The sequence below is a fragment of the Dreissena polymorpha genome, chromosome 15 (assembly GCF_020536995.1).
Source record: "Dreissena polymorpha isolate Duluth1 chromosome 15, UMN_Dpol_1.0, whole genome shotgun sequence".
NCBI lineage: Eukaryota > Metazoa > Mollusca > Bivalvia > Myida > Dreissenidae > Dreissena > Dreissena polymorpha.
In genome coordinates, this window is record NC_068369.1 from 13,215,681 (window position 1) to 13,242,691 (window position 27,011).

At 34.1% G+C, this 27,011-nt stretch overlaps 1 protein-coding gene, 1 long non-coding RNA gene and 1 pseudogene across 3 annotated transcripts; all 3 read left to right on the plus strand.

Annotated features, from left to right (window-relative positions):
- The first annotated feature begins 167 nt into the window (after window positions 1-167).
- LOC127860342 (uncharacterized) lies at window positions 168-6,580 on the plus strand. 2 transcript variants are annotated; one of them, XR_008039714.1, is made up of 3 exons: window positions 169-4,250; window positions 4,670-4,715; window positions 5,259-6,580. It is a non-coding gene; the product is annotated as an uncharacterized LOC127860342 (long non-coding RNA). The 2 variants fall into 2 exon arrangements; XR_008039713.1 differs by having other exon boundaries at window positions 168-4,250; window positions 4,670-6,580.
- Window positions 6,581-14,023: 7,443 nt separating this feature from the next.
- LOC127861140 (uncharacterized) lies at window positions 14,024-17,233 on the plus strand. Its single transcript, XM_052399509.1, has 7 exons — window positions 14,024-14,199; window positions 14,311-14,502; window positions 15,018-15,203; window positions 15,668-15,802; window positions 16,092-16,289; window positions 16,794-16,847; window positions 17,001-17,233. The coding sequence occupies exons 1-7, from the start codon at window positions 14,133-14,135 to the stop codon at window positions 17,081-17,083; spliced, it is 915 nt and encodes a 304-aa protein (XP_052255469.1). The 5' UTR covers window positions 14,024-14,132; the 3' UTR covers window positions 17,084-17,233.
- A 7,695-nt stretch (window positions 17,234-24,928) lies between these two features.
- Window positions 24,929-26,659, plus strand: LOC127860903 (uncharacterized; annotated as a pseudogene).
- Window positions 26,660-27,011: the final 352 nt, after the last annotated feature.

The window sequence follows — 27,011 nt, forward strand, 5'->3', positions numbered from 1 at the left end:
ACTTTTGTTGCAGTTTTTTATATGTTTTGGACAGTCAAAAACGCAGTTTGGAAATCCTAGTAACGTAAAACTTCCTTGTGAAACAAATAAATTAATATGCCCAGTTTGCAACCTCAAACTATACTTTGGCATTCGGCCCGTAACATCGGGTCAGCTTTTTGTATGAAATTATTCTCGGTTTGATAAATACGCTATAGTATGGTTGAATACGTGTTATTTAGAAGAGAGATTATGGTAATGGTTTAGCGCGTTTAATGCACGGGTTTTGTGTGCATGTTTTAGCGCGAAAGCGCACGAGTTTTTCGTTTTGGGGTATATATGATTTGCACATCTAGTAAGACGCCATTCGAGGGTTGTTTTTGACAGGCAAAGTTATGGAGCAAGAAAACGAAAGGGTGATAAAGTAGTTTAGGCGTTCATTTGCGAAATACATAGTATTCGGAAGGAGATTTTCGATGAGAGGACTGATTCTCTGCTAGAAGCGGAATGGTGAGCTGGAACTTCGAACAAAGGTCAGACTTGTTGGTTCTGTTTATTGTAATAACACTGGCAACAACATTCCGATTGAAATTAACACAGGTTGTGTTCCTTGTTAACTTTTATGATAAGTATATTCAATAACATGCTCCATATCTTTATTTGTGCTGTTGTTTTTGTTTAGTTCCAACTATTCAGATACATCAATTGATTTGATTATTGTGTAAAAATGAAACTATTTAAGTTCAAAAAGAGGTCGCAAATGTAATGGTCTGGTAGGATTATATATAGGTAAGGCCACATAGTGTGTCACTCCAGGTTGTTTTGATAGCAGAGTTAGAGCACTCTCCCTCGTGTTTTTACGAACACCTTGCTTTATTTTTATTGTTTTTAAGATATAACACCTTATATGGTAATACATGTGTTACAAGTTTGTGTATTAGTTCCAAGCGTATAATTCAACAAACGATTAATAACAATTAACTGCCGTTTTCCATATAATTCAGCACGATGGTTGTGTGCGATATATGAGGTGGTATGATAATAAGCGGATGAAAATTTATGCGAACATATCTTTAAACTATTCAGGTATTCCAATTGTGAATTAAGAATGTAACATCAAAAATCGATACATTACGGAAATATATATTCTATTCATCTATGAAACAGCTATAGAGACTTGTCTTGTAAACTTTTTTCGAAACATGTTTGTGTTTTGCATATATTACATCTCGTTCGCTGGATATTGAATAAACAGTTTATGTTATTGTTGTATACAATTAAACATTTTCTCTAAATTGAATTAAAACATTAAGAGTTATTATATTTTTCATAATAATTTAAGACGTTAAGTTTCCCCTGCAAGGTTGGTGTCAATAATGGTGTATGCATATGTGCTAATTAATTTACGATATTTTGGATAAACTGTGGTATAAATTTGGTTTGAAAAGAGCGTTGACAATAAGACTGTTGTTTTAAACTTAGATGAAAGGCATTTATCGGTTTTGTTAAATTTAGTTTCGTCATAGTTTAATGCATTTTTAAAGATTAGGTACTGTAATGATAACAAAAGTAGACCGGATTTATTTGCAATATAAGTCCATTTTGTTTTCGTGATAGTTTTTGTTCTTGTTTGGTGGACTGTTGGCTTGATGTGTAAAGACATTTTGCTTTTATGGTGTTTGGCCGTTTTTTGAATGCCAGTTAACATGTGTAATTTTGCTTATCGTTTTGGTGAAAGCCAGTTGACCAGATGTGGATAAACCCAGTTAGCGCGTGTAGTTTGTTAACCAAATTTGTTAAAACGTGCGTTTACATTTACATTTTTGTTTTTATTTAATGTTAAGATTGTACTGTTCGAAGGATATTATATATATTGGAGAACATTAAATGTATGTTATTAAGGGCCAGATTGGCTTATGTAAATTAACCGGTTGGCTCGGGTTGTCCGTTGACACTTTGTTTAAAGCAGATTTTTTCAGATGCGTATAAGCCAGTTTGCTTGCGTGTCAGTTCACTAAAATATGTCTCAAAACACATGTTGAAATTGCATTTACACATGTTTGCGAAGTTTATTTTTTCAGAAGCTGGACAGTTCGAAGAATAAATAATGAATAGTGTAACATTATAGTAAGAGGGCAGCTCGAAAGGTATAATTTGTTGTTTGTTTTGTTTTGTGTAATTATGTGTTAGAAAATAACTTGTTAAGATTAATAATGATGATTTTATTGATGACGATGTTATAAATGTTGATGATGATGCTAACGTTATTGATGAGGAGGAGGAATAGTTGACAGTATTTTGTGAATGGATAATACTACATTAACGAATTTTGAGTGAATGAAATTATTTTAGGTTTGATAAATACCGAATGATGTTGGTCTATACATATTATTTAGAAGAGAAAGAGTATGGTTATGGTTTAGCACGTAAAAATGAATGGGTTTCTAGGTTTTGCGTTTAATTGAACAAAAACAAGTAACGGTTCAGCAACAGGGATTATTCTCAGATGGTACATGTATTCTTTTTAGAGTCACATAAATTCAACTTTGCATCAATAACGGTTTTCTTTGAGATTTGTTTGATGGGTTAAAATTCTAAAAATTGACTAGTTTTGCAGCCGACCAAGTACCTATAGCTTTGTATTTGAGTGTATTAAGCATTTTGTTGTTTCCAAATTAGTAAATCAAAGTTAATACGGTGTTCTAGTATATCAATTGAGCTTATGCTATTGCCATGGAAATTTGAGCCAGGGTTCGATCAGTAGCTTAAAGTATGTCTGTGTTGGTGAATTGAACCTAAAAACAAATGTCAAGTCGGTAGTTTTAATTTTAAGAGCAGAACATACGTATTGATTGTGAGAACATTCGTAAAATGTGTTTGGTATTTGTGCATGTCTCTTGTGGTCATTGGACCAAGTTGTTTAAGACCAATTGGCCTGATTTTGAAAGCCAGTTGGCTTGTATGGTCAGTTGACCGTTTTTAAAGCCAGTCTAAATGGTGTGTGAAAGCCTGTTGGCTTGTGTTGTCAGGTTACCGAACTTTCTTGGAACGAAAGTCTCATCGAATTTACAATATTTGCAAGATTATTGTTTGCAATGCAGTAACTGGACAGTTCGAATAGTATATTAAGTATTGAAGAACATAAAGGTATGGTTTATGTAGTATGTTATTATAATTACTAGGATTATTATGATGTATTTTATTTGGGTGCATTCGGAGAATTGCAAAGACGGTAGTTAAAAAAGAGCCTATTACATCAGATATATTAAAGAAATTTTATCACACTTTTGTTTCTGAGAGCGATTGTTCTTTGGGGTATTTAAGAGGCGTTACAATCTTTTTCTTATCTTATGCTGGTTTTTTAGGATAAGTGAAATTTTGTCTGTTAAAAGATCAGATGTTGTATTTTTAGATATGCATTGTGATATTTAAGTTGAAAAGTCAAAAACGGACATTTTAAGAGAGGATAATACTGTTCTGATTGCAAAACTAATACAGACACATGCCCTGTGAAATTGTTTGAAAAGTGTTTGTGTGTTGCAGATATTGCATGTTCATCTACTGATTATGTGTTTAGACCAGTTTATTTGTGTAATGTTTAACACTGTTTCAAATTGATTTTTAATAATAAGCATATAAGTTATTCTACTATAAATGATAGTTTTGAGGAAGAAGTTAAGTATAATGGGTTATGTTTCTTCTAAATATGGACTTCATTCTTTTCGTGCTGGTGGAGCATCTATAAGTGCCAATAATAAGACTGTGGATAGACTTTGGCAAAGACATGATAGATGAAAAAGTGTTTCCACTAAGGACGGATATGTTAAAGATTCTTTGAAAGACAGATTATCGGTGTCGCTAAATTTAGATTTGTGAAAAGTCATTATTAATGTATGTGTGATTTGAAATGTATGATGTGTTGTTCGTAGCACATTTAAAGACACTATAATATATTATTATATAAATGGTTTGGAAATGCTTTTGAGTATTATTAAGTTCTGTGTTTGTGTTGTGTGTATGTTCCTTGTGGTCATTGGACCAATTTGTTTACGGCCATTTGGCCTGATTTGGTAAGCCAGTTGGCTTGTATGGTCAGTTGACCGTTTTTTAAAGCAAGTTGATTTGATGTGTGAAAGCCGGTTGGCTTTTGTGAGTTGACCTTATTTTCTTAAAAAGCATGTTCACATGGAATTAACAATCTGCAAGTTTATTTTTTGCAGTGCAGTAACTGGACAGTACGAATGGTATATTAAGTATTGGAGAACATAAAGGTATGGTTTATGTAGTATGTTATTATTATTATAAGGATTATGATTATGATATTTTTTATTTCCGTTTTAATGTTTATCATTAATTTGGTAAATATTGTTTTATTATATCTGTTTAATTCTCTTGTGCATTATTCGATTGGTCATTTGACCGTTTGTGAAGGCCAGAGTGTGCCTGATGTTGTTAGCCGTTTGGCTTGTGTGGTCATTTGACCGTTTGTGAAGGCCAGAGTGTGCCTGATGTTGATTAGCCGTTTGGCTTGTGTGGTCATTTGACCGTTTGTGAAGGCAAGAGTGTGCCTGATGTTGATAAGCCAGTTGGCTTGTGTGGTCAGTTGACCGTTGTTGAAGGCCATAGTGTGCCTATTTTGATTGAATTGATTTTATTGCTTTTACAAATGTTTATAACTGTATCTTTTCAGTTAAAACACAGTTCGAGAGGTATATAACGTGGTGGAGAATATTTAGGTATTCATTTTATGTTTTATATTATTTGTATTCTCTCTTTGTTTTATTCGAAAGTCCTGTCAAATACAAGCACTCACTCCTATTTTGTCTTTGGTGTATTATTTGTTTGATAATGATAATGATGATGATATGGGTTATAAAGATGATGAGATTTTAATAGTATTTTGAGAATAGAGAATAATAAATTTACTCATAACTATGAGTAAATGAAATTATTCTCGGTTTGATAAATACGCTATAGTATGGTTGAATACGTGTTATTTAGAAGAGAGATTATGGTAATGGTTTAGCGCGTTTAATGCACGGGTTTTGTGTGCATGTTTTAGCGCGAAAGCGCACGAGTTTTTCGTTTTGGGGTATATATGATTTGCACATCTAGTAAGACGCCATTCGAGGGTTGTTTTTGACAGGCAAAGTTATGGAGCAAGAAAACGAAAGGGTGATAACCCCGCCCGCCCGCCCTTAATGAACATATGTATGGTTAAATAATTGGTTACATTGCTTTTATGTTTATAATTTTGCTATTATAAAGTCTATATTTAGTATATTTTCAGTTCGGTTTTTAGTCCATGTGAGATGGGATCTTAACACGAACCGATTTCTTTACTGGGAAAAACGATGGGTGTATTTTCATTTGAGTCTGAAGCAGCTAAGTTTTCTTGATTATTTTGACTCATTTTTTACATAATATTGTGTTTGAATGAGGTCTTTTAAGTTATGGGTGTCATGTTTTTCGAGACTCTCAATTTCTGGAGATAGTACCTCCAGCATACTTATTGAAATATTGGTATGTTTAAATGTCAGTGTTATAATTTTTTGTTGTCGTTCGTAATGAACGTTTAATTTTAAAGACATTTTTATTTTACGATTACTTAATATTTTCATTTTGGTGTGACTGGTTAGATGTTGAAGTCGGTTATTATAGCTGTTAAATTCGTCATATGCATTTATATATTTCTCGGAATATTTATGATTTATCAACATTCTTTATAGATGCTTTATGGATTTTATGGTTTGAGTGATTTGTTTGTTTCTTGTTGATGTCCGGGGTGTGTGCAGGATGCTTTTGATGTTTGTTTGTTATGTTAACTTGCGCAATGAAATTGATAATGTTTTAATTACATTTTTTACTATAAAATACTTAATGTTACAGTATCTTAATAGCTGCTTATTTGTAGATTTCTCTAAATTAGAGGTTTTGGGAGGTGATGAAGGCACCTAGACACCGGTCTCGAGCCATGGGTCCTCATACGTCCCCCTGCCATTAAAAGAAAAAATAAGAAAACAAAAATGGCAGTAGGGTTGCGTATCCCGCTCGCGGTTTTACCTGAATCGTTTATTACTACTGATTATTGTATGGGGTGTACGTGAAGTCATGTACACTTCTCTTGATTGGTGGTGGTAGATGAATCTTGCAGATATTAGCAGCTTCTTTGAACAAATTAATGTTTCACATTTGTTTATTTATAATATTTAAGCAAGTTAGCGTGATTGATGGGCATTGGGGGCGTCCTGTGTGCACTGTGGGCATCGGCGGGGATCAGTTTATTCAAATAGTAACTCTTTTTTGAGATATATACTTGACGTCTAATTGTTATGAATACATTTGCACCTTTTCACATGACACACATGTGTATACGAAGTATTCATAATTACATGCCCTACAGCATTTAAATAGTATCGTTTCAGTTCTTTATACACCTGAACAAAGATGTTACACCGTTTCCAGTCGTCTCGAGATTCCTCATCTGAGCGGTGCCGTTGAGGTCTATATCCATTGCGCATACAACATATACGGGCGTCAGAAGAATTGTTTTTTGCATTTATTTGTTGAAAGTCCTGTCAAATACAAGCACTCACTCCTATTTTGTCTTTGGTGTATTATTTGTTTGATAATGATAATGATGATGATATGGGTTATAAAGATGATGAGATTTTAATAGTATTTTGAGAATAGAGAATAATAAATTTACTCATAACTATGAGTAAGCACAATTACTATAGGCCAGTCACATGTTTTTAATACAGTCTGGTTTTGATTGCAATGTTTTTAAATCACACAGTTTTAGAATAGCCAAAGCGACACAATTAGCAAGTACGGCGGTGTCAGACGATCAAATTATGCGGATGGGCAGGTGGAATTCGAATGCGTACATGTCATATATTAGATAACTGCTCCTCTATAACTATTATTTCAGAAGTTTGTATAAGGGATGCAGGACCTGAATATCCCGGGTGGGACACAAGTGGTATGGATGGGCGTTCGCGGTATAGGGTGGGCAGACGCCGTACACCAGATGCAGCTCGCCGCTCTATTCCGGATGTCACCGAAGGTACTAGTCATCCACCTGGGGTTAATGATTTGGTCCGGAATAACATTCAAGTCTCCTTTAAATAACTTCAGGAATCAATTGAATATTTGAAAAGGACTTTTCCAGCGAGCATCATAGTCTGGAAAAAACATTATTTTGAGGGCTTCGGAAACGGAAAACAAACCAATAGATAAGCAAAGTACTCAAAGTACTGGTGGGGCGATTTTGCTCAAATTTTTCGGTCGTTAAAACACAATACACCTTGATGCCAACCAATCACCTTTTTTGAAGAAAACATATGGAAGTAAGGAACGGTGACCATGGTGACAGGATGTCACCATTATATGATTTAGCTATTGGTGTTAAATGTAAATGCTGCTTTTTAAAACAAGTTATTGTCGTATTTGCCAATTGATAGCTAAACTGCGAAGATATAATACATTTATCCAGTTCCAAACCTGACATAGATTTGATCAAGACAAGCATTGCAGTAATTTCTAATTAGTACAGTAAGGTTTCTGGATCGTTCTTGCCTAAGTACACGGGCCTCCGTGTGTGTCAAAGTATAAAGTAAATCCATTCAGTATCACGTAAGATACGGCAAATGTTAGTTTTTAAGCAATTGGATACTTAAGGTCAATGTAAACCAGGGTTCAAGGTAAAAAGGTCAACACAGTTCCAAACTTGACATAGATTTAATAAAGACAAACATTGTAGTAATTTCTTATTAGTACAGTAAGGTTTCTGGATCGTTCTTGCCTAAGTACACGGGCCTCCGTGTGTGTCAAAGTATAAAGTTTATCCATTCAGTATCAAGTAAGATAAGATACGGAAAATGTTAGTTTTTGAACATTGGATACTAAAGGTCAATGTCAACCATGGGTCAAGCTTAAAAATCAACAGAAAGGTCTTGTACATAGAGGTGTTATGTCCAAGAATTAAGTAAATCCATTCAATAATAGTGAAAAAAAAATACCACTCAATACTCGAACCTACAACCCCGCGTTTATCAGTCTTGTGCTCTACCGACTGAGCTATCCGGACAAGCACATTTCTCTTCGCAATATGTATTAGTTAAAAGTCAAACAATTCCCGATAGCTTTGACATCTTCTGATTGATCAATTTTTGCAACGGAAAATACCGATGTACTTCTTCAGTGTTTTTGCGGCGCATTAATACTAATACCGTGCGGTCGGAGCTATTTCGTTTGCGAATGCACTTATGTGGATGTAAAGTGGTTGGATGCAGTAACGGACTTCTTTCATCGGTATTCGTATATAATGTTACCTAAGGGGCGAATTGCAGAAGACAATCGCCCAAAAAACGGAACCGTATAAATCACTTTGGCCACAAAATGATGCGCGCCGTAGGAGAGAATGTGTTAAAAGTCGACATTGACTTGGAAACACGAGGTTTTTACAGAGATGATGGCATTCACATATCTGACGTCGGACTCGACATGTTTATAGATTCAGCGCGTGAGTGTTTATTTAAATTACTATAAAACATGTCATAGAATTTGGGTGAAAATAAATGAATTTATTTTGTGGCGGAAATTCTATGTCTTGGAGGTGATCGGAAGCATTAAAAGTATAAATATGTATCTATATATATTGATATATATACGTCTTGGGGAGGTAAACTTAGTATTTTGTCGTCATCTGTCACACATTCCAGTCTGTGTGAGGATGGCAGGAATGCTTTCAAAATTATTTTCGGTATAGTATGGTTGTTCTAGTGCTCATTCGGCGGGCTGAGGCGTAACGGAAATAGCTCTTGTTTGCATTGAAAATTATTGTTGCATTGCGAATATTTCGATATATGTTGCAGTAGCCATTCTACAGTACGGCTTACCGAGAATTAATTTGGCCGGTTGCGGTGGCCTTAGCGATTGCGCATTTACAATATGTTGCACTATACAATCTACGATACGGCGTACCGAGCATTTATTTGGCCGGTTGCGTTGGCGTAAGCAATTTCGCGTGTATATCTATTTCCGAGCCAGCCAGGTGTTCGTTGAAATAGGAAATTCATAAATAAATGTGAGCACGTTGCGGAGATTTTGCGAAATAATATAGAATGTGTTGCATTATCTAGTGGCGATGATTGCATAAACTAGAATCTAAATCAATAGTGCAACTTGGGTTTGGGCTATCTTTAGGGCAGCACTTCCGGTCGCCTCTGTGACATGCCTCAGTTGAAGTGCAAGTCTATAGCTAGCTGAGGTTTTATTTACTCTGGATTTACAAATTTGACAAAAAAGTATGATGTATAATACGTTAGGCAGTGTGCTCGTGTAACGACTTTTAACCGACACCAATAATGAATCAACAGTATACTGCAGTATAAAGTCATGATAAAATGTATAACACATTGAAAGGGAAAGAACTCAAAATTACGAATTTTAACTAAATATATATCATTTCTTTATAAAAGAGTCATAAGTTACCCCAAAGTGTTTTATCCACGCTGAGCATTTTAAAATAGTATTTCTTTATGAAACTTGTAAACATTTTGCATACATTTTAAGTTCTAAAGAAGTCACTTTGTCCTTTACAAATTTAAAAATTAATAGATTTAAAAACAACAGAAATATTATTGGTCTGATCGTATGATGTGTTGTGGGTATTCAAATCAGGTACTATGCATGCATAAAAGTCGCATCCCGCGAGACCACTAAATACCATTTGTAATAAACTAAATTGACTAATATGTGGTAACTTTGTGCACTTTTCTTAACAGTTAAATTGACTTTAACACTATTCACATATCAAAACAAGAACACTGCAGATCACCTTTAATATGATTTCCAGTTCATGGATAGGTGAATGCGCGCCCTTTATACACACTTTAACGAATAAATCAAGTTGGGCCATCAATGTACGTCAGATAAATGCATGTACGCACAGTGTGCCTACAAATAAACAATCACGCCCAACGTCAAATGTCACTAATAGTACAATAGTTTTATGCTATCTACTTACATCGCATGTGTCATCCTTAACAAAGACCTCTTCCGGCAAGCTGTCTGTCCTTCAAATAATTTTGCACTATCACAGGCTCCGCTTGGTGTATACCGTAACCTTGCCATCCACAGGTCAAACTGACCTGTTGAACATACATATCTTCTGTTTCCTTATATACAGGGGAGCTAATTGTATGTACCATAGCGCTATAGATACCGCTTGCCTGATAAGTAGTTATTATTTAATATAGATAATACATTCCAAATCTTTCTCAATATAATTTTGTTAAAGGATATGGCACACAACTTTTGACCAGACTTAAAAGATTGTTTTATTCTCTGTGCTACAAAGATTTGATAACCAAACAAGCAAATACGTTGAATTGATAACCCCCGACAAATAAAGTTTGTTTATGGATGGGTGCATATCCCTTGACATAAATAGTCTAATAAAAAAATGAGTGTATGGTACATGATTTTATGCATCGCAATTCACCTCAATAATATCTATACACCTATGCCGTTTCATAGTATATCCCTCCAAAGGCGAGGGATATACAATTGGCTGTGTCCGTCCGTCCGTCAGTCTGTCATTATGTCAATCCGTCCGTCTGTCGCACAACTTTTCATGACTTTATCTCAGGAACTATATACAATATTAACATGAAACTTCATAGGTGCATAGATATTAATAGGGAGAAGTGCCATGCACATTTTCCATAACCCTACACTTTCTTAAATAAATGTTATATCCCTCTGTTTGTTTTATGATGAAACCTTTCAGGGCTATATATCAGATACAATACAAGACTTGAACATGAAGCTTCATGGGTGTATTGATATCAATGATGAGAACTGTCATGTACTAGAATCATAACCCTTCACGTTCTTATATTATAGTTTTTGTCGTTTGTTGTTTTTGTATTGTTTAACTTTATAGGGCTATAACTCAGATACACTACAAGAATACTTATCCGTGTTATTCAAGACGAGTTTGGTATTCATGGCATTCCCTTAAAATGGATAAACTCAGATCTCACAAGCAGAACAATAAAAAGTGTTAGTCGAACAGTCAACATTTGAAACTGAGCAATTACTTTTCGGTGTTTCTCAGGGTTCTTGTGTCGGGCCAGTTATATTTACTTTGTATATATCGGCTATCAACAGAGTGGTTCGAAAATACCCGGCTGATCTTTATAGATATGCGGTTGACCATAAGCTAGCATTCAAAATTCAAAAAGGTAATTCCGAAAATGAGTCAACTGTTTTTCAGCAACTTTATAGTTTCCTGGACGACGTCATTAAGTGGATGTCAACCTTCAAACTTAAAATGAATGAATCAAAATCTGAAATTATTGTATATGGAACCAGGTCACAGTTGGCGAGTGGTTGTCGGTGGTTGCGAAGTGAAATTTGTCAATAATGTAAGAGATCTTGATGTTATCATGACCAACACACTCAACTTTGACAAACACATCAAGAAGAAGTGTCAGATAGTACATGCAAAACCACGAAATATCAAAGCTATACAAAAACATCTTACAGACGAGTCTTCGGCATCATTAGCACATGGATTAGTTCACTCGCATATTGAATTTTCCAATGGTCTTTTAACGGAAGTTGTTCCCGCTTACCAAACAAGAAGCTACAGCGAGTTTAAAATCATGCCGCAAGAGTAGTCTTGAACGCTTCTTTTGAAGAACCTTTCACTGGTCTCCTTAAAAAGATACACTGGCTCCAAGTAGAGGCCAGGGTGATGTTTAAAGTTTTAGTTTTGTATTTCGGGAAATCAATGGTACAGCTCCAGTTTACATAAGAGAATTGTTTGTACCTGCTAGAGGACAATACAAATTAAGATCACACAATGGCACACATTTCTACATCCCTAGACGACGAACAGATCACTTGCAGTCGTCGGTCCAAAATGGTGGAACAATCTACCTGAGTATCTTGAGGATTGTCAATCTAAAGCCAGTTTAGATCAAAGCTGAAAACACATCTCTTTTGAAAATTTTACAAACCGGTTCAACAGTGTTTAAAATTATGTCAATTAATAAATGACCAGGCAGTTCTGGCGTCAATGTATAATTTTTTGAAACATTCTGGACAAGAATTGGTATTTAAGTTGTCAGATCATTTTATGGAGCGTTTAATTTATCGATTACTCAAACGCAAATGTATCATAACCTGAATCCCAAAGGGCGATAAAATATCACATTACAAATACAAAATCTCAGCAACGACTCACTAATAAAGCTGCATCTTCTCTGATGATGGAAAATACGTAACTTGGGTCATTAAAATACCCGACCCAAAATGAAAAGTAGTGAAACAAAAAATAAGTCTGCCTTTAGGAGAGTCATTCTAAATATGAACACTTACTACTTGGTGCATAGTATTAGAGATGAAACTGGCGTGTCCAATAATGCATGTGTAAATAAAAAGACACATTTTTGTATCTGTTTCTTTTTAAACATTTTTGTTTAAAATGTTGACAAGAACTTAGTTATCAAAATAAATTCGAACATATTTGTTAAAAAAAACAACAACGACATAAGCTGTTTCGTTTCGGATGCATTTTTGTATCAAGGAAGACCAGTAGCGATTGTTATTCTGGACCATTTCTGCAACAAAAGCCCGTGAGTATTAAAAAAGTCCCGAAAAGCGTCGCGCGACGCTATGGAATCTGGTGAAAGTAAAACGTCGTAAGGAAAAAACTACAGAGTTTCACATTTAACATTGGATTGCAATTGAAAGTTTCAAAGGTGAGTGAATAGCAGTAGTGAAGTAATTATACACGACCAAAAGACAAAGGTTTATAACAAAGAAACACACACACAACAACACACACATGTCTAAGATCCCATTACTTTAAAGTTTTTTTATTCGTAAACCCAACGCAAAGAATCTGACCTGTAATGGTCTGGAGGTCTAACTCAATTGCCTTTAATACCCACTGCATCAGAACTTCAAAACTTTGCCTCTGATGGCATTGCCTATAAACAACGATATGTAGTTAATCAAAAGAAGTCAATAACGGGAGAGATCGAGTGCCTTTTTATCACGAAAAGAACAAACAGCTGTAAACAAGAAAATTGAAGAAACGCTTATTTATGTTTAAGGATCAAGTATTGACTTCTATTTGAAGTTGTTCATCTGTTGAGCACGCTCAGATAGTAGTATTTCATTTCAAACGTTGGGCATTAAAGAAGGAAATTTTAATAAGCCCAAGAATTATTACAAGGATAAATCAACCAAAAGCGATGCTCAACATTGACATGGGACATAAAAGCGTACCAAAAGTAGTGAGATGAAGACGAATGCGATAAACAGGAGTAAAACAACAAAATATACTAATAAAACATTTAAAAACTACATGTAGAACAATTCAATGATAAAAACTAACAACACCAATATGTTGCACATACACACTTTTTTGTAATGACGTCCTACATAACATTAATACAAACAGGTAGGCAGGTATGCAGGCAGGCAGGCAGGTAGGCAGGCAGGCAGGCAGGCAGGCAGACAGACAGGCAAGCAGGCAGTCAGGCAGTCAGGCAATGCATATATACATGTACACATTATTCTATGTCACATATCTATGCATCATAACATAACATTATATAACAAATAATAGTCATATAAGAATATAAATACAATCGATGGTAAGAACACGTAGGTTCTATGAATGCGGTACTGACGTTTATTGAACCGTAATATTAAAAACGTGTTTATTTAAACAAAATCTTCTTTGATACATTTTCACATATAAAAAATTATTTATTTCTCACGTGAAACTAGTTACTTGTGGAATTTGTATACAGATGGGTTGATATAAAGTGTAAAGCCGATATCTTTGTTTACCTTATATACTTAAAAGCAACAGCCTGATTAAGAATGTCACAGCCAGATCACCGGTATCGCGTATATCAAACACACCAAAGATGCTCAATTGCGCGCCGAAATTGCAAATGCTCTTTGATTTCATCCAGAACATGAGAGTGTTTTTTAATATATTGAATCTTAATGAACACCATATTTAACTATCTGTCAGGACGATACGTATAAATGGAGGGAATTTGATTTTATGATATAACTTGATCACGGAAAAATTGTACTGGTCAACATTTACAGCCATGATGTTTCATTTGCTTTTATACCTTCTTAGTTTCGACATGTGCTGGTTTTATGTAAGCGCTGGAGGTAATGTTTTGCGTTTCTGTACTTATAAATTGGAATCACTTAACGATTTGACATGCAGTTTCCATTCAATATAACTCATATACGACGTCAGCCGAATCATGTTTCTTGTAGCGACAAATCTCGCACTCGGAGGGACCGTGTACGGGTGCAAGTCGTTCGTGCAATCGTGCTGCAGCATCAACCTCCAGGACGTGCAATCCTGCTGCAACAACACCTACGGTAGCGAGATGGTCAATGTGAGGCTCATGCTAAACGGGTTGTTTTTTGTCAGCCGTATCGTTATACACGGGAAGAACGACATTGGTAGGATGCTTAATTAAATTATTGTACAAAAATGCTAACTTGAATATGTTTTATGGATAAGTTAATAAATAAAATATCAACCTTATTCCTTTGCGCATAGTACTATAGCTTGAATTTATATTGCATTTGTATGCATTATGCACTGCATCAAATTTGATATTTGTTGTTATCGATATTTAGTCACGGAATTTAATTTGGTCATTGTATAACATTTCTTTTCACATTTGACAAACACCTATCGTTCTTACCTTTTATTTGCTATAGGGACAACCTTTATGCGCATTATTTTCCACCAACAGTTGAATTTTATTAATTTCAAAATGTACGTCATTTTAAGAGGTTAGTTGTAGTTTTATTGCGTACATGGGTAATTACTGGCGCGTTAGCGGATTGGAAGGCCGCCATTATGTCATACACTATAACTGTTATACGTATGCGATTTCTAAGATTCTTTGTGCGTGTTTGTTGCGTCGTTTACTTCTAACTTTCATGAAATAAAGCTGCATTACTTACAGAGACGTCAGGAATTGAAGTGGCCATTTCACAAGGTCCGGGAACTGCAATTACCATGATATCTAACAATATGCGCGAGTCTTATGGATCGGGCGTATTCACTATTCGCCTCGGGAAGGTGCTTATTAGTGAGATCAACATCACCCGTCCAGGCAACCTAACCCTTTGTAAGGTCGAGGTTTACTCAGGTAACGTGTAAAGCAAGCAAACTTTATTCAGATGTTTGTAAACTCTTTTATCAATAAGTACAGGCTTGATTTGCTTTCCAACAATTAATTGTATATACTGTGTCTAATGATTCAATGACTTATCCATGCATATGGTTTATTTACATAGCATGTGATGAAAATTTGCACATTTAACCAAATATATAGAATAAATAAATATACATAGTCTTAAATTAAACTGGTTAATGAAGAATATCTTATAGTTCAAGTATAACATGCCGACACGGTTGAGTTAATGGAATCCCGATGTATTTAATCATAACGTAGCTTCCAATATGCAATTAATCAAATGTGTTCTTTATCAAATTAATAAACAATTAGTTGTATTCATGAGGATCATGATACCAACAATAAAAAAGTGATGACAGAAAAAACAAAAAATACACTTGACAACATTCTATAATCTTTTGCATAATGTTGCTCAGTGTGCGCTGATTACACTTACGGCGATGAATGTGTCCCGTGTGGAAACTGCATTAACAGTGAGGAATGCCACAAAACCACCGGAGCGTGTCCCCATGGCTGTTCGCGCGACTGGGGGTCTCTCTACTGTAACGAAAGTAAGTTGAGTAAAGCAATAAATTATAAAGATGCAAAACGCGTATGTTCGTAGCCGGATACCTTTTACTACAGCTTATTCCTTTATATATAACCATGCGTGTTATTCTTAAATAACGGTTTTTGGACTAGCATGGACCGTTTTCGTTAAAAATACTTAAGTTTTACTAAAACATTCTGATGAAATATCGTTCATACTGCAGTGTAATATGTTAATGAATCCGAGAATTTATGTCCATCATGTATGTATACTGTACTTCTATTACTTCGCTAAATCATATCGCTATTAAGCATCTCCGGTGACAACTACTAGACAAGAATCATCACGAACCACAACAAGAGCAATGATAACAACCACGCAACCAACGACAACTAGAACAACAACGTATTCGAGAGGAATTACAACAACGCCAACAACAACGACGACGACAACTACACTTACTAAAATCCCCACTGCAACGCATTTGATCATTACTACACCTCAGTCAGGTAGTGTCCTACGTTAACGTATATACGTATATATGAGGGTCACGAAGCATATCTTCTTAAATATATCTATGTGGGGAATTTTGATAGGTTCGCCAAAATGAAAATGCACAGTTAAACAGCTAAATAAGCTATACACATATACACATATTAATTCCTTAAAATGGACAAAATAAGTAATTATATGTGCCTCACATATTAGTCAGACGCACGCTATATCCTTGACCGGAACCCGCTGCCAGGGTAGGTACTCTCAATGTAAGTTGTAAAGTATATACTGTTCTAATAGAACTAAGTATATTCATCCGTTGTTAATTAAATGAAGTAAAATCATAAATTAAACAGTATATAATTATATTTATTTATCCAATATTGATATATATTTAAATGACTGTCCGTGTGATTGCGATATTTATCTATCTTAATCCAATATGAACTTCATGTACAGACCAACACAACTGTGTTGATTTAAATGCACTGTGAATTTCATGTTTTTTTTGTATATAGACGCTTACATTACTGGTTCTAGTAATGCAACAAACATGACTTCAACAGAACCAGGTAATATACTATAATTTTCGTTGACAATACGAATATTGCCATTATCAGTATGATCCTTCATACTTCGACTATTTTAATTATTCCAATTTGATATGTTTGGCACTAAACATTGGTTATGTTTTTGATCATATTTGAAATTTTCAACATTTTCAGGGAACGATCACAATGAATGCGGTGGTAGGACATTGCCATTGATATTGTTCGCATTGGTATCTGCCACTCGCCTGCTCTTGTGACTTTAAAAATCGCAAGTGTATTATTGCAGAAAATGGTTATTTTAGTGAAGATAATGGACTTATAATGGACTCATATATGAAACTATTATTTTAGTTTTCATTTATGTCAAATACGGATGTCTTCTGATAAAATATAATATTGCAAAGCAATTACGGTCTTTACACACTGCCATGTTCTTAAATATGTGATGTTACACATACATTTACTGCATGTGTACATAAATGAAAATAAGCAGTATATTTTAAGTCACGTACTAAGTAAATAGAAGGGCATGTCTTGAACAAATAAGTTTATTTTAAAGAATACCTGAAACAGGTTTTAAAATCAAATGTCAACTACCGGTATGTTAATTAGAAAAAATCCCGCATGAAGAATATAAAAGAAAGGTTTTCAAAACTGCGTTTGAACCAGGATCATTTGAAACAAAAGGCAAACGTAACGGATGTGACTGGTGATTATTACTTATTTACAACTGTAATGTTATGTAAATTTCGTATTCTATGTCTGTTGTTTTATTTTTATTTATTTTTTATGTGGAAGCTCAAAATGAAGCATATTAAGTGTTTACCGTAAACGCCGATTCTATATTTATCGATTTGTTAGCTTAACGCTCATTGTGTTGATACTTAATCATATGTATGTGGATAATATCAAAGTGCGCCAGTTATGAACCTTCAATAAAAAACAACTACGACAAGACTCGAACTCGCAAACTTCTGATTCGACGTAATAAGCCGATTAGGTCATGCGGCCAACATATTCATTTATTTTATATAAATTACAAGAAAACACAATCATCATCATATGATTTAATTTAAACAAATATTCCAAACAATTTTAGATATTTTGGAAAGTTGGCAGCGAGGGTAAGATGACAATACCTGCATAGCTACGATAGTGCGTAAAAACGCTGATTTTTAAACGACATGGTGGTGCTACTTAAGTACGTTACGACTTTCGTCTAATGGTCCAGGCATTAAAATTCCAGGATAGGCAAGCTTCTTTATGTAATGTATGTTTTATTATAATTATTGTTAAGATTAACATTAGTAAATAAAACTACGAACACTGTTAAAAAAAATCAGTTAAAAACTAACCAGAATAATGCATTTTAATGTTCATTTTTTTTAGATCATATTACTGTTAACTAGAACGGAAACCAAACAAAAATCGATTCGGTTATTCAACATTACGTCTTTCTACTTTAACATATTTTATTTGCAGCGTAATTCGAGCGAATCAAGTCTGAATGGACTATTTCATAGTATTAATCAACAGGGCGTTACTTTAAAGGCGATAATATAAGGTTTTCATGTTAAGTCTTTGTTTCAGGGCATAAAGGAATATTATACAAAAAGCCATTCATTCATATGGGGCCTGTATATTGAATTTTTGTTTATCAACTGCATATGTAAAAAAAGAACATGAAGAAAAAAGAGTTAAACAAAAACACATTAATTTAGAGCTGTTTTCAAAACATGTATACCACACCCTGAACCTTTTGCAAAGTCGCTTAGATATGCAATGTTAAGAGATTTGTTTACATGCTCCTGTGACCCTGACATTTGATCTCTTGACATTAAAATCGATAGAGGCGAGCTTGAATGTATAAATTTTGGCTCATGCCTTTGCTTTTTCCCCACAATCGTAACCTTTGTGTGTTCACATTTTAAACCGTATCCGCACGCAATTTTTTCATATGATTTGGAACGGTAAACTTTTGCAGTTTAATTAAAAATAAAAATGTACTGTCTTCGAAAATTGAAATTCAATACAACGATTCATTTTGCAGGGCAAACATGATACTTGTAGTTTTACGTGGCACATTTGAAATTAAACATTGTAGAAAGTTAGAATTGTATGCGTTTTATTTGATATTTACGTATGACCAACCTCACTTTACTTTGGTCTAAACCCTGAATCACATATTTGTTCACCAAGCGATTAACTTTAACAACAAAAAAGAGAATGCAATAATAATCTAATTTTGCAAAATTTATTTTGATATAAGCATATTAAAACATGAGTTAACTGTTTTGTGTCGTAAACAAATAAAAGTAAAACAACATCTGCTGCAACAACAAACATACTTCACTCCAACATAATAAATTAATTAAGTTCTTGTAATTTATTGTTATTTTTCACTTATACGAAGCCTGTTAATTCGTATTACCTGGCTGGTTTGCCAATAATATTAACACCAAGAGTGTCCCTGGTCCGAAGCAATATCTGCTAATGCACTTCCCTTCTGAGAACTCCAGGACGGGGCAAAATTTGGTGCAATGAATGTCGTCTGTATTGGGGACAAACCCGAACGCTGTCAAACTTGCACACGTCACAAGGTCGCTGCTGGTCTAAAATAGACACAGAAAAGTATTTGAAAACAGATTTAGTAAATACAGATTACCATAACGTAATTATTATTTACATCGGAAAGAATGAACCAAAGCTATCAGCAATTGCATAACAATAAGACAGGTCATATATAAGTCTCACTATCTATAAAATGGTACGCACGAGTACATACTTGGTACACACAAACAAATAAAAAAGATATTGCGAAGATTATGTCGAAACGGTCACTTGTCTAAAGTAGTTTGCTACACATCAATGTTCATGATTCATATAGCGGACAACTTTCCTAAGCCTGTTAGCGCATATAAGGTTAAATATGTCTAAAGATTTAGTTTATTATGCGCCGCATAAAAATTGAAATGCCCAGTCATGATTTATAGATTATATTTGTGCGATATGGTATGATATTGATTGAATTTATATGTGTGTACAAAAATAATACGCGTTGCACTGCTCTTTTGAAATCTTTTTTCTAAGCAATAATATAAAGGCTTACTCTATATTCAAAACGTATATTTTTTCGTGTATATATGGTTCATTCCTAAAATATGTTGCATATGAAATTCTGTTTTGCTATCTGAATGTTGTACATCTTAATTTCAAAGAACCCTTATTACAAAAGTTAAAGTTGTCGTAGAAATCAAACGCTCTTAATTAAGAAGTATGTTAAGCGCTGTACTGACGCGCAGCCGAGACGGCCACGAGCGCTGTGACAACAAGTAGAGAGAGCAGAACAACCCTGGTCATCATGTTGCTGTAAGAAGTGGAGTACTTATAATACAGTGGAAGACTGTCAGCACTGATAAACTTTTCCTCTTATCATCAGTTGTTGCAGGTGCGTCGTTTTCTTTGCATACGGTAGTTTGAAGGTAAACACAAATCGGAGCTTCGGTACACAGATAAAAACATTACATGTAAAGTGAATGCGTTCAGTTGACGTTAACAATTGCACAATACAAACAAGTCTTACATGAACGACTAAAGCCCTTGACTTGAATTTATGATAAATCTATCAACACACGAACGCAACATGCATTTGCGTAATGACTTCTAAAATGTACAATATTTGAGATAAGCAGATGGTTTGTGGCAGGATTGTTGCGTGCATGATACACTTAGCATAAAGATCAACAATTGTTAGAACGCTTCCCCGAACATATCGTCTATTTCGAATTGAAGTCTAAGCTAAAATAGTAGGTTCAAATAGAAATCATTAAATGTAACTTTATATAACTACACATAACGTTTTTTTCATGTTGGTTTTCAAAATATTAGCTATTATTTATATTATATTCAGTATTTTTTATTTTGACCGTTAATATTGCTTTGACAACAAAAGTGGTGTGGTCTTGAACATATTAGCTATTATTTACCGTAAATATATATTCAGTATTTTTTTATTTTGACTGTTATTATTGATTTGACAACAAAAGTGATGTTTTATTATCGTATTAAAAGCATTTTGATTAATGATTTAAAAATACAAACAAATTGGTCCACGTATTTTTTTCTAACTTATCAAATTCATTAAGGGGAATATTTGTTATATTTTCGGTATAAAAGAGACCATAATATATGTGTTTTTCATTAAGGTGACCATTATTCAAATGGTTAATTGGACCGTTTTATGTATGTGTATTTTTATCCCCGCTTATATGTATAAAAATAGAACGGATAAACATCTGGGGAACAATTTAAACATCATAATTTAATGCTATTTATCAGACTCGATGATAATACCAATTAAGTATTTGAGTCGAGCTTCCATTTGCATATTAAAGGGGCCTTTTCACAGTTTTTATAAAACTAAAACTCTGAGCAAGCTCGGTCTAAGATTTACCAGTGCTTTGACCGGCTGTATGGACTTTATTTAACATATATAAACAAGAGCTGTGTCAGGCAAGTGCGCTCTATATTTTTTCTGCGTTGATAGGTTTGTGCACAATATCTTTCAGTCCTCTGGTTTAATGGCAACAGGGACATATTTGAAGTTGTAAATATGAAGTAGTTATTTAGTATATATAAACTTGAAACTATTTGTTTTAATAAAAAACACAAAGTGCGATCGGCCAACTAAAAAGATTTTCAACTATATCAACTATTTACCAAGTAGTTTACTTTAATTTCAGTTAATTGTATCCCTAAGGAAAAGATGCTCTATCTTCACCAAAAATACAACCCGATAACTCTAACGAAACTTATTTTTTTTATTTATTTATTTATTTATTTATTTTTATTTTATTTTATTTTAAGAACAAGTTACTATGACCCAAATTACCCCAAAATGAAACCACATGCTTATATTAGCATTTTAGTAAGAAACAAAAAGTACAATTAGAGAAAATCGGATAAATTGTAGATCAGAGTTATAGGCCATGCTATTGATCTAACACATTGATCCCAAAGGTACGTTTTAAGTTGAAATTAAATATATGCAATAAATTACATATATATGTACTTGTTGAATGCAAACTTTTAACTTCCACGCAAAGTTTGACCTGACATATCTAAGAACAACTGGGAACATACTCCTGCTGGTCAATGTTATAGGTCTTGGTCAGTAAATGTTCATAAAGGCCCTGAACAAATACGTAAAGTTTTATTTAAATATCTGTATTAGACAAAGAGATATGACGTTGTTTCACTTTTGTATAGGACAAAATTACATAATTCTTTAAAAAAAAAATTAGTTAAAAGATATTGGCCTTTGTCAGTTACATATTATAGTGATCGTCAAAACGTGTAACGTTTAAATTTAGTATTTGTAGCAGTTACAGAGATATGTATTCGTTACATTAAAACGTCATCATAATTATCACCTTGCACGCAAACCTTAATAGGACTAAACAAGTACAAAAGAGCATATAATCCTGCTTATATTTTATTCAAGCTGAGTCAGTGAACGCTAATAAAGACTCTGAACATATATGTTAAGTTTAATTTATATAATAAATATACAGACATGGATTAGTTGCAAGCAAACGCTTCCCAGAATTTTCTTATTTCAACAAGGTGAATGATTTTTCAAAATTGACTTGACAGTTTTTAAACTTGGTTAGAGACCTCAAACAATAAACCGAAAACACGTTTTCAGTTTCAGATGAATACCTTACATACAAACATTGATATGGGGCTTTGATAAGAAATATTAGCCACAGACCTTCGAAACTAAGCATTACTTTCTTTGGCCTAAAAGTTTATAGCTGGTACACTGATACGAATGTAAATCCCATTTTTTAAACCAGTTGAGAATTGGCAAAAACACAAACGACACGATAATGTCACTATTTATCTCATCGTCGGTTACCCACGACTAATTCATTCTGTTACTCTCCAGCATTAGCCGTGGGACAATATAACCAATACACGCCGTTTTGACCTTATCTGTAACCTCTCAGTAGACCAATGAAATCGCAGTTTACAAAAAGAATACTCTTCGCTTTGGAGGTATCAATGCTTCGCCTACAACAACAACAACAACAATGGCGGCTGCCATAGGAAACACATGTGTGTTTTGTTTTCAAATAATATAAGGGAAAAATTACAGAAATCTTACATCGAACGAATCTTTAAATGACTTTGGCATTATAATAAAACAAATTAATTTAGGGGAAACTGGAAACGCGTGCAATCTTTGTGTTAATAAGCTTAATAGACTTCGAGCATTGGACAACAAATAGAGAGTAAGAGTGCCTGGAAATCGAAAAAAGTGAACTTCTACAAACAATAAAATCCCTGCCGGGGGCGGTTGCGAAAAGCAAAGGTGGCAATGTTACGCCACATGGTTAGTTAACTTATTTTGTTTACTTGTGTTGTTTTGAAGTCGCCATTTAACACCAGTTTCTTCTTTCAGAAGAATACAATTTATCATTATGCTTATTTGTGTGAGCTTCCTAATGATCATATATTGTTGAAATCAATGCAGTGTTTTCAACGGTCCTAAGTTATATTACCACAACTTATTTCTGATAAACATTGTGCAGTCTTCACACTAGTCCAAATTATTGACGCTCTCAAATATTAAGCTACTTTTTATATGGGTAATATTTGGAGTATACAAAGGGGGAAAGACCAAATTAATGGTGGGAATTATTCCTTCTTTTTCTATATTGTTGCGCAAGGATTTTGTGCGCAACATTCACGCCCCAATATAAAACACTCAATATCAACGGATTGCAATAATATGTACATACCTGTGTAGATAATTCATTTCTCGATAATGTTCCGTAGAAATTATGTAATAACACTTTGAATTTTGCACGCCTGATCAATTTAAATCCAACCACTATTCAATTTTTCAATATCTCTTGATTCGCTCGCTGTGTAGATATAAATCGATAACACGACTTCGATGTAAAGCATCTGGTTTAAAGTGGGAGAATAAACAGCGTAAAATACAGTTTGCGTTCGTCTGTTGTGGTGCAGAGCGTTACATAGTAAACCGATGTTATACTTTTCTGGATTAATTTAGCATTAATTTTTTTCTAAATTGACACTTAAAAAGTTTTGAAATAAATTACATCTTTTATTTTTATACTGTACTCAAATAATTTTGATACAGATCGTACAGTATACCGTCCCCCTATGTAACTTAGGATGTAAGTAAATAAAACAACACAGACAGAGGTGCGAAAAAGCCATGCATAAAAACTTGCTGAAACTAAGAACAGTGAATAGAAACTGCACCATATCTGTTTTGAACATATGCTTATTGAATCGACAAAGATTAGCATACTAGATCTAGTTAGGTAAAAGTCGGTGTTAAAAGCTCATGTTAAATTAAATTACGCGTACACTTTACACCGTAATGCCTTCTTCTGATTGGTTCATATTCAAATCAGTTTCATGACCTGGCTACAGGTCAGTGATTGCTTTGCGATTTTAGCAGAAGTTTAACTGAAGATTTTATGCCTTTCCAACTTCAATTCTACGATATTTGAGGTAAAAATGGTTGTGTCATACACAAGTGTACATAAGAAAAGGAAGGACCTTGTGAAGAAACAGAAGGCAAATATCGACAAAGTAATTACACGTTTTGTGGAACGGGGTCAACTTAAAGGGTCTGACAATAGGCACAAAACCATTGAAGTACTTGGGGACAATTTAGATATCACCATAGCACCCACACACATGACAAAGGACACTCAAAGAAAGAGTCTACATTGGTTTTTAACCATGGTGAAACAAAGAAGGGTGACATATGAAGACCTACACATAGAAGGTCCAGCTTCAGAACAACCATGTGTGACAATGATTCCATCATATAAATGGCTTCCGTCAGAGGAAAACATGAAAAGTGTTCTTCATAACTTCAAGTTCCATGTTGCTTGTGTGTTAATGAAGTATGTTGATGTATTTAAACCTCTGATTGATTCATATCCTGAATACATTTCACATCCATTCTTGGAATTCACAAAACAAAAGTCTGTTATTCTGAATACCAATCTTATAGATGAGAGTGAAAATTCAACTCAAGGGATGATAAAAAATTTACAAGATGTACAGGACATGACTGTGCCTGTAGTAGATGGAAATATAATACAAAGGGTTGTATTTGGGGGAGATGTACTCACAAATGAAAGGGCATTTTCTGCCCAACAAGCCATGCAGAACAACTCCACTGATCGTGATCGACTGTTTGGTATGATACATCGGCCTGAAGGTCTCCACCGGCAGTTCAACTTCCTACTCGTAACTCTTCCGTTTTCGAGTTCAACAGTTCTTGTTTTACTGTTCTCATTTTGACGCATGTAAGTTGGTTGCTATTGTTAGAAAATATGGTATTGAAGGTTAAATCCAATAAAATTCCAGGACTGTTTTTTTAAACAAGTGTTTGGTCTCTTGAAATTTAATATTGATTTTAATTCATATTCAATTTTAACAAACTTATATGAAAAATATTCTAAACAAAGAAATTAATAACAACAATAACAAAAAACAGAAAAATCAACTAAGAAATATTTCTTAACCGTCAGTTTAAACTAGTCTCTTTTTGAGACTAGCGAGTCTTTATTTCTGAATAGCATAATGTGTGAAAAGTAACATTGGATTTAGCAACAATACCATGCCATAGTTTAGTTGTATTGTCCCCTACGGGTTTTACCGGAGGGAACTTATGGTTTGCGCTCTGTCCGTCCGTCAGTCTGTCTGTCACACTTTTCTGGATCCTGAGATAACTTTAAAAGTTCTTCATATTTTTTCATGAAGCTTGAACCATAGACAGATGGCAATACGGAGATTATGCATGTCATTTCATTTTGTTCCTACGTCAAGAATTCTGGTTTCTATGGCAACTTTTACTTTAAAAAAATTAATCTGACAATGGTGGAGCCAGTAGGGGACATCATTGATTGGCAATAGTCTTGTTATTTGCGCTTTAAAGAACACATTTAATGTTCATTGGTCAGTTTTCTTAACAAAGGACAAAACATTTAAATCATCAAATTTTGGTTGTTTTCGACTTAGACATGCCTTATCAGATTAATATATTTCTTAAGGTCAATTTATCACATGTAAGATATTTGGTTTTTGGTTTGCATGCATGTTAACTGTCACAAGGACAACATATTTCACAAGGGCATGTATCTGAAAAGGTAATTTTACTATACTCGTTTCTTATTTTTATGCCCCGTGATCGAATGATCAGGGTAATGTTGTTTTTGGCCTGTCTGTCTGTCAATGTGTTTGACCCAAAACTTTAACCTTCGTCATAACTTTTGCAATATTGAAGAAAGCAATTTGATATATGGCATGCATGTGTATCTCATGGAGCTGCACATTTTGAGTGGTGAAAGGTCAAGGTCATCCTACAAGGTCAAAGGTCAAATATATGGCTTCAAAGAAACTATTGCAAAGAATTTCAAGAAACATACAACAGAGTATGGGGATACGACCTTCGAAATATTAGTTACTAGTATTCAACAGTACACTCTTTAGTGAAGGAAAATTGAAATGAACAGTGCGACTTATAAAGTAGTTTATGTGCTTTTATGCTAAAGTCAATATTTTTTTATCAATATAATTCTTATATTTATACAACAATGTTCTGTGTCTTTTTCATGAGATCATTTATTTCTATTGTTTTGTATCTCCATTGTATTTATCAGCTCTTCTACTAGACAAGCAGCTCTATGGACACAGGCTCCATGTACCAGTTACGCAACCTGATTAACCGCAGAGATGTGACAGGACAAAACGATGTTGTGCAAAAATTTCGGTAGTTTTCTAAGAAAACATTCCAATTTTAACAACCGATACATTAAAATTTAATTACCAGAAAATGTAAAAGAGGCTCTATGGGTACTCTTGTAATAGCACACCATGGGTTTATGTAGAATTTGAAATAAGTATTTAAATGTGACCCCATGTTTAAAAATTTAAGGGGTCAAATTGAAAATGCCATTGTCAAAAATACAACATTTACAGATGATCGTTTCTTGGCATTAAATAAATTAACGTTAATAGTTTTATGAATAGTAATCTGTGTTACAAGATAAAACCTAAAGACAAATACTTTTTTTCTTTTATTTATATCAAATGATTTAGAAGTTGCTCTATGTTTCCATGGATAAT

Bases quoted from the DNA above. Each gene is read 5' to 3' on its own strand.
- LOC127861140 (XM_052399509.1), top strand. From the start codon at position 14,133: ATGATGTTTCATTTGCTTTTATACCTTCTTAGTTTCGACATGTGCTGG. The intron at 14,200-14,310 runs GTAATGTTTTGC...TGTTTCTTGTAG, and splicing joins GTTTTATGTAAGCGCTGGAG to CGACAAATCTCGCACTCGGA. The intron at 15,204-15,667 runs GTAACGTGTAAA...AATGTTGCTCAG, and splicing joins TAAGGTCGAGGTTTACTCAG to TGTGCGCTGATTACACTTAC.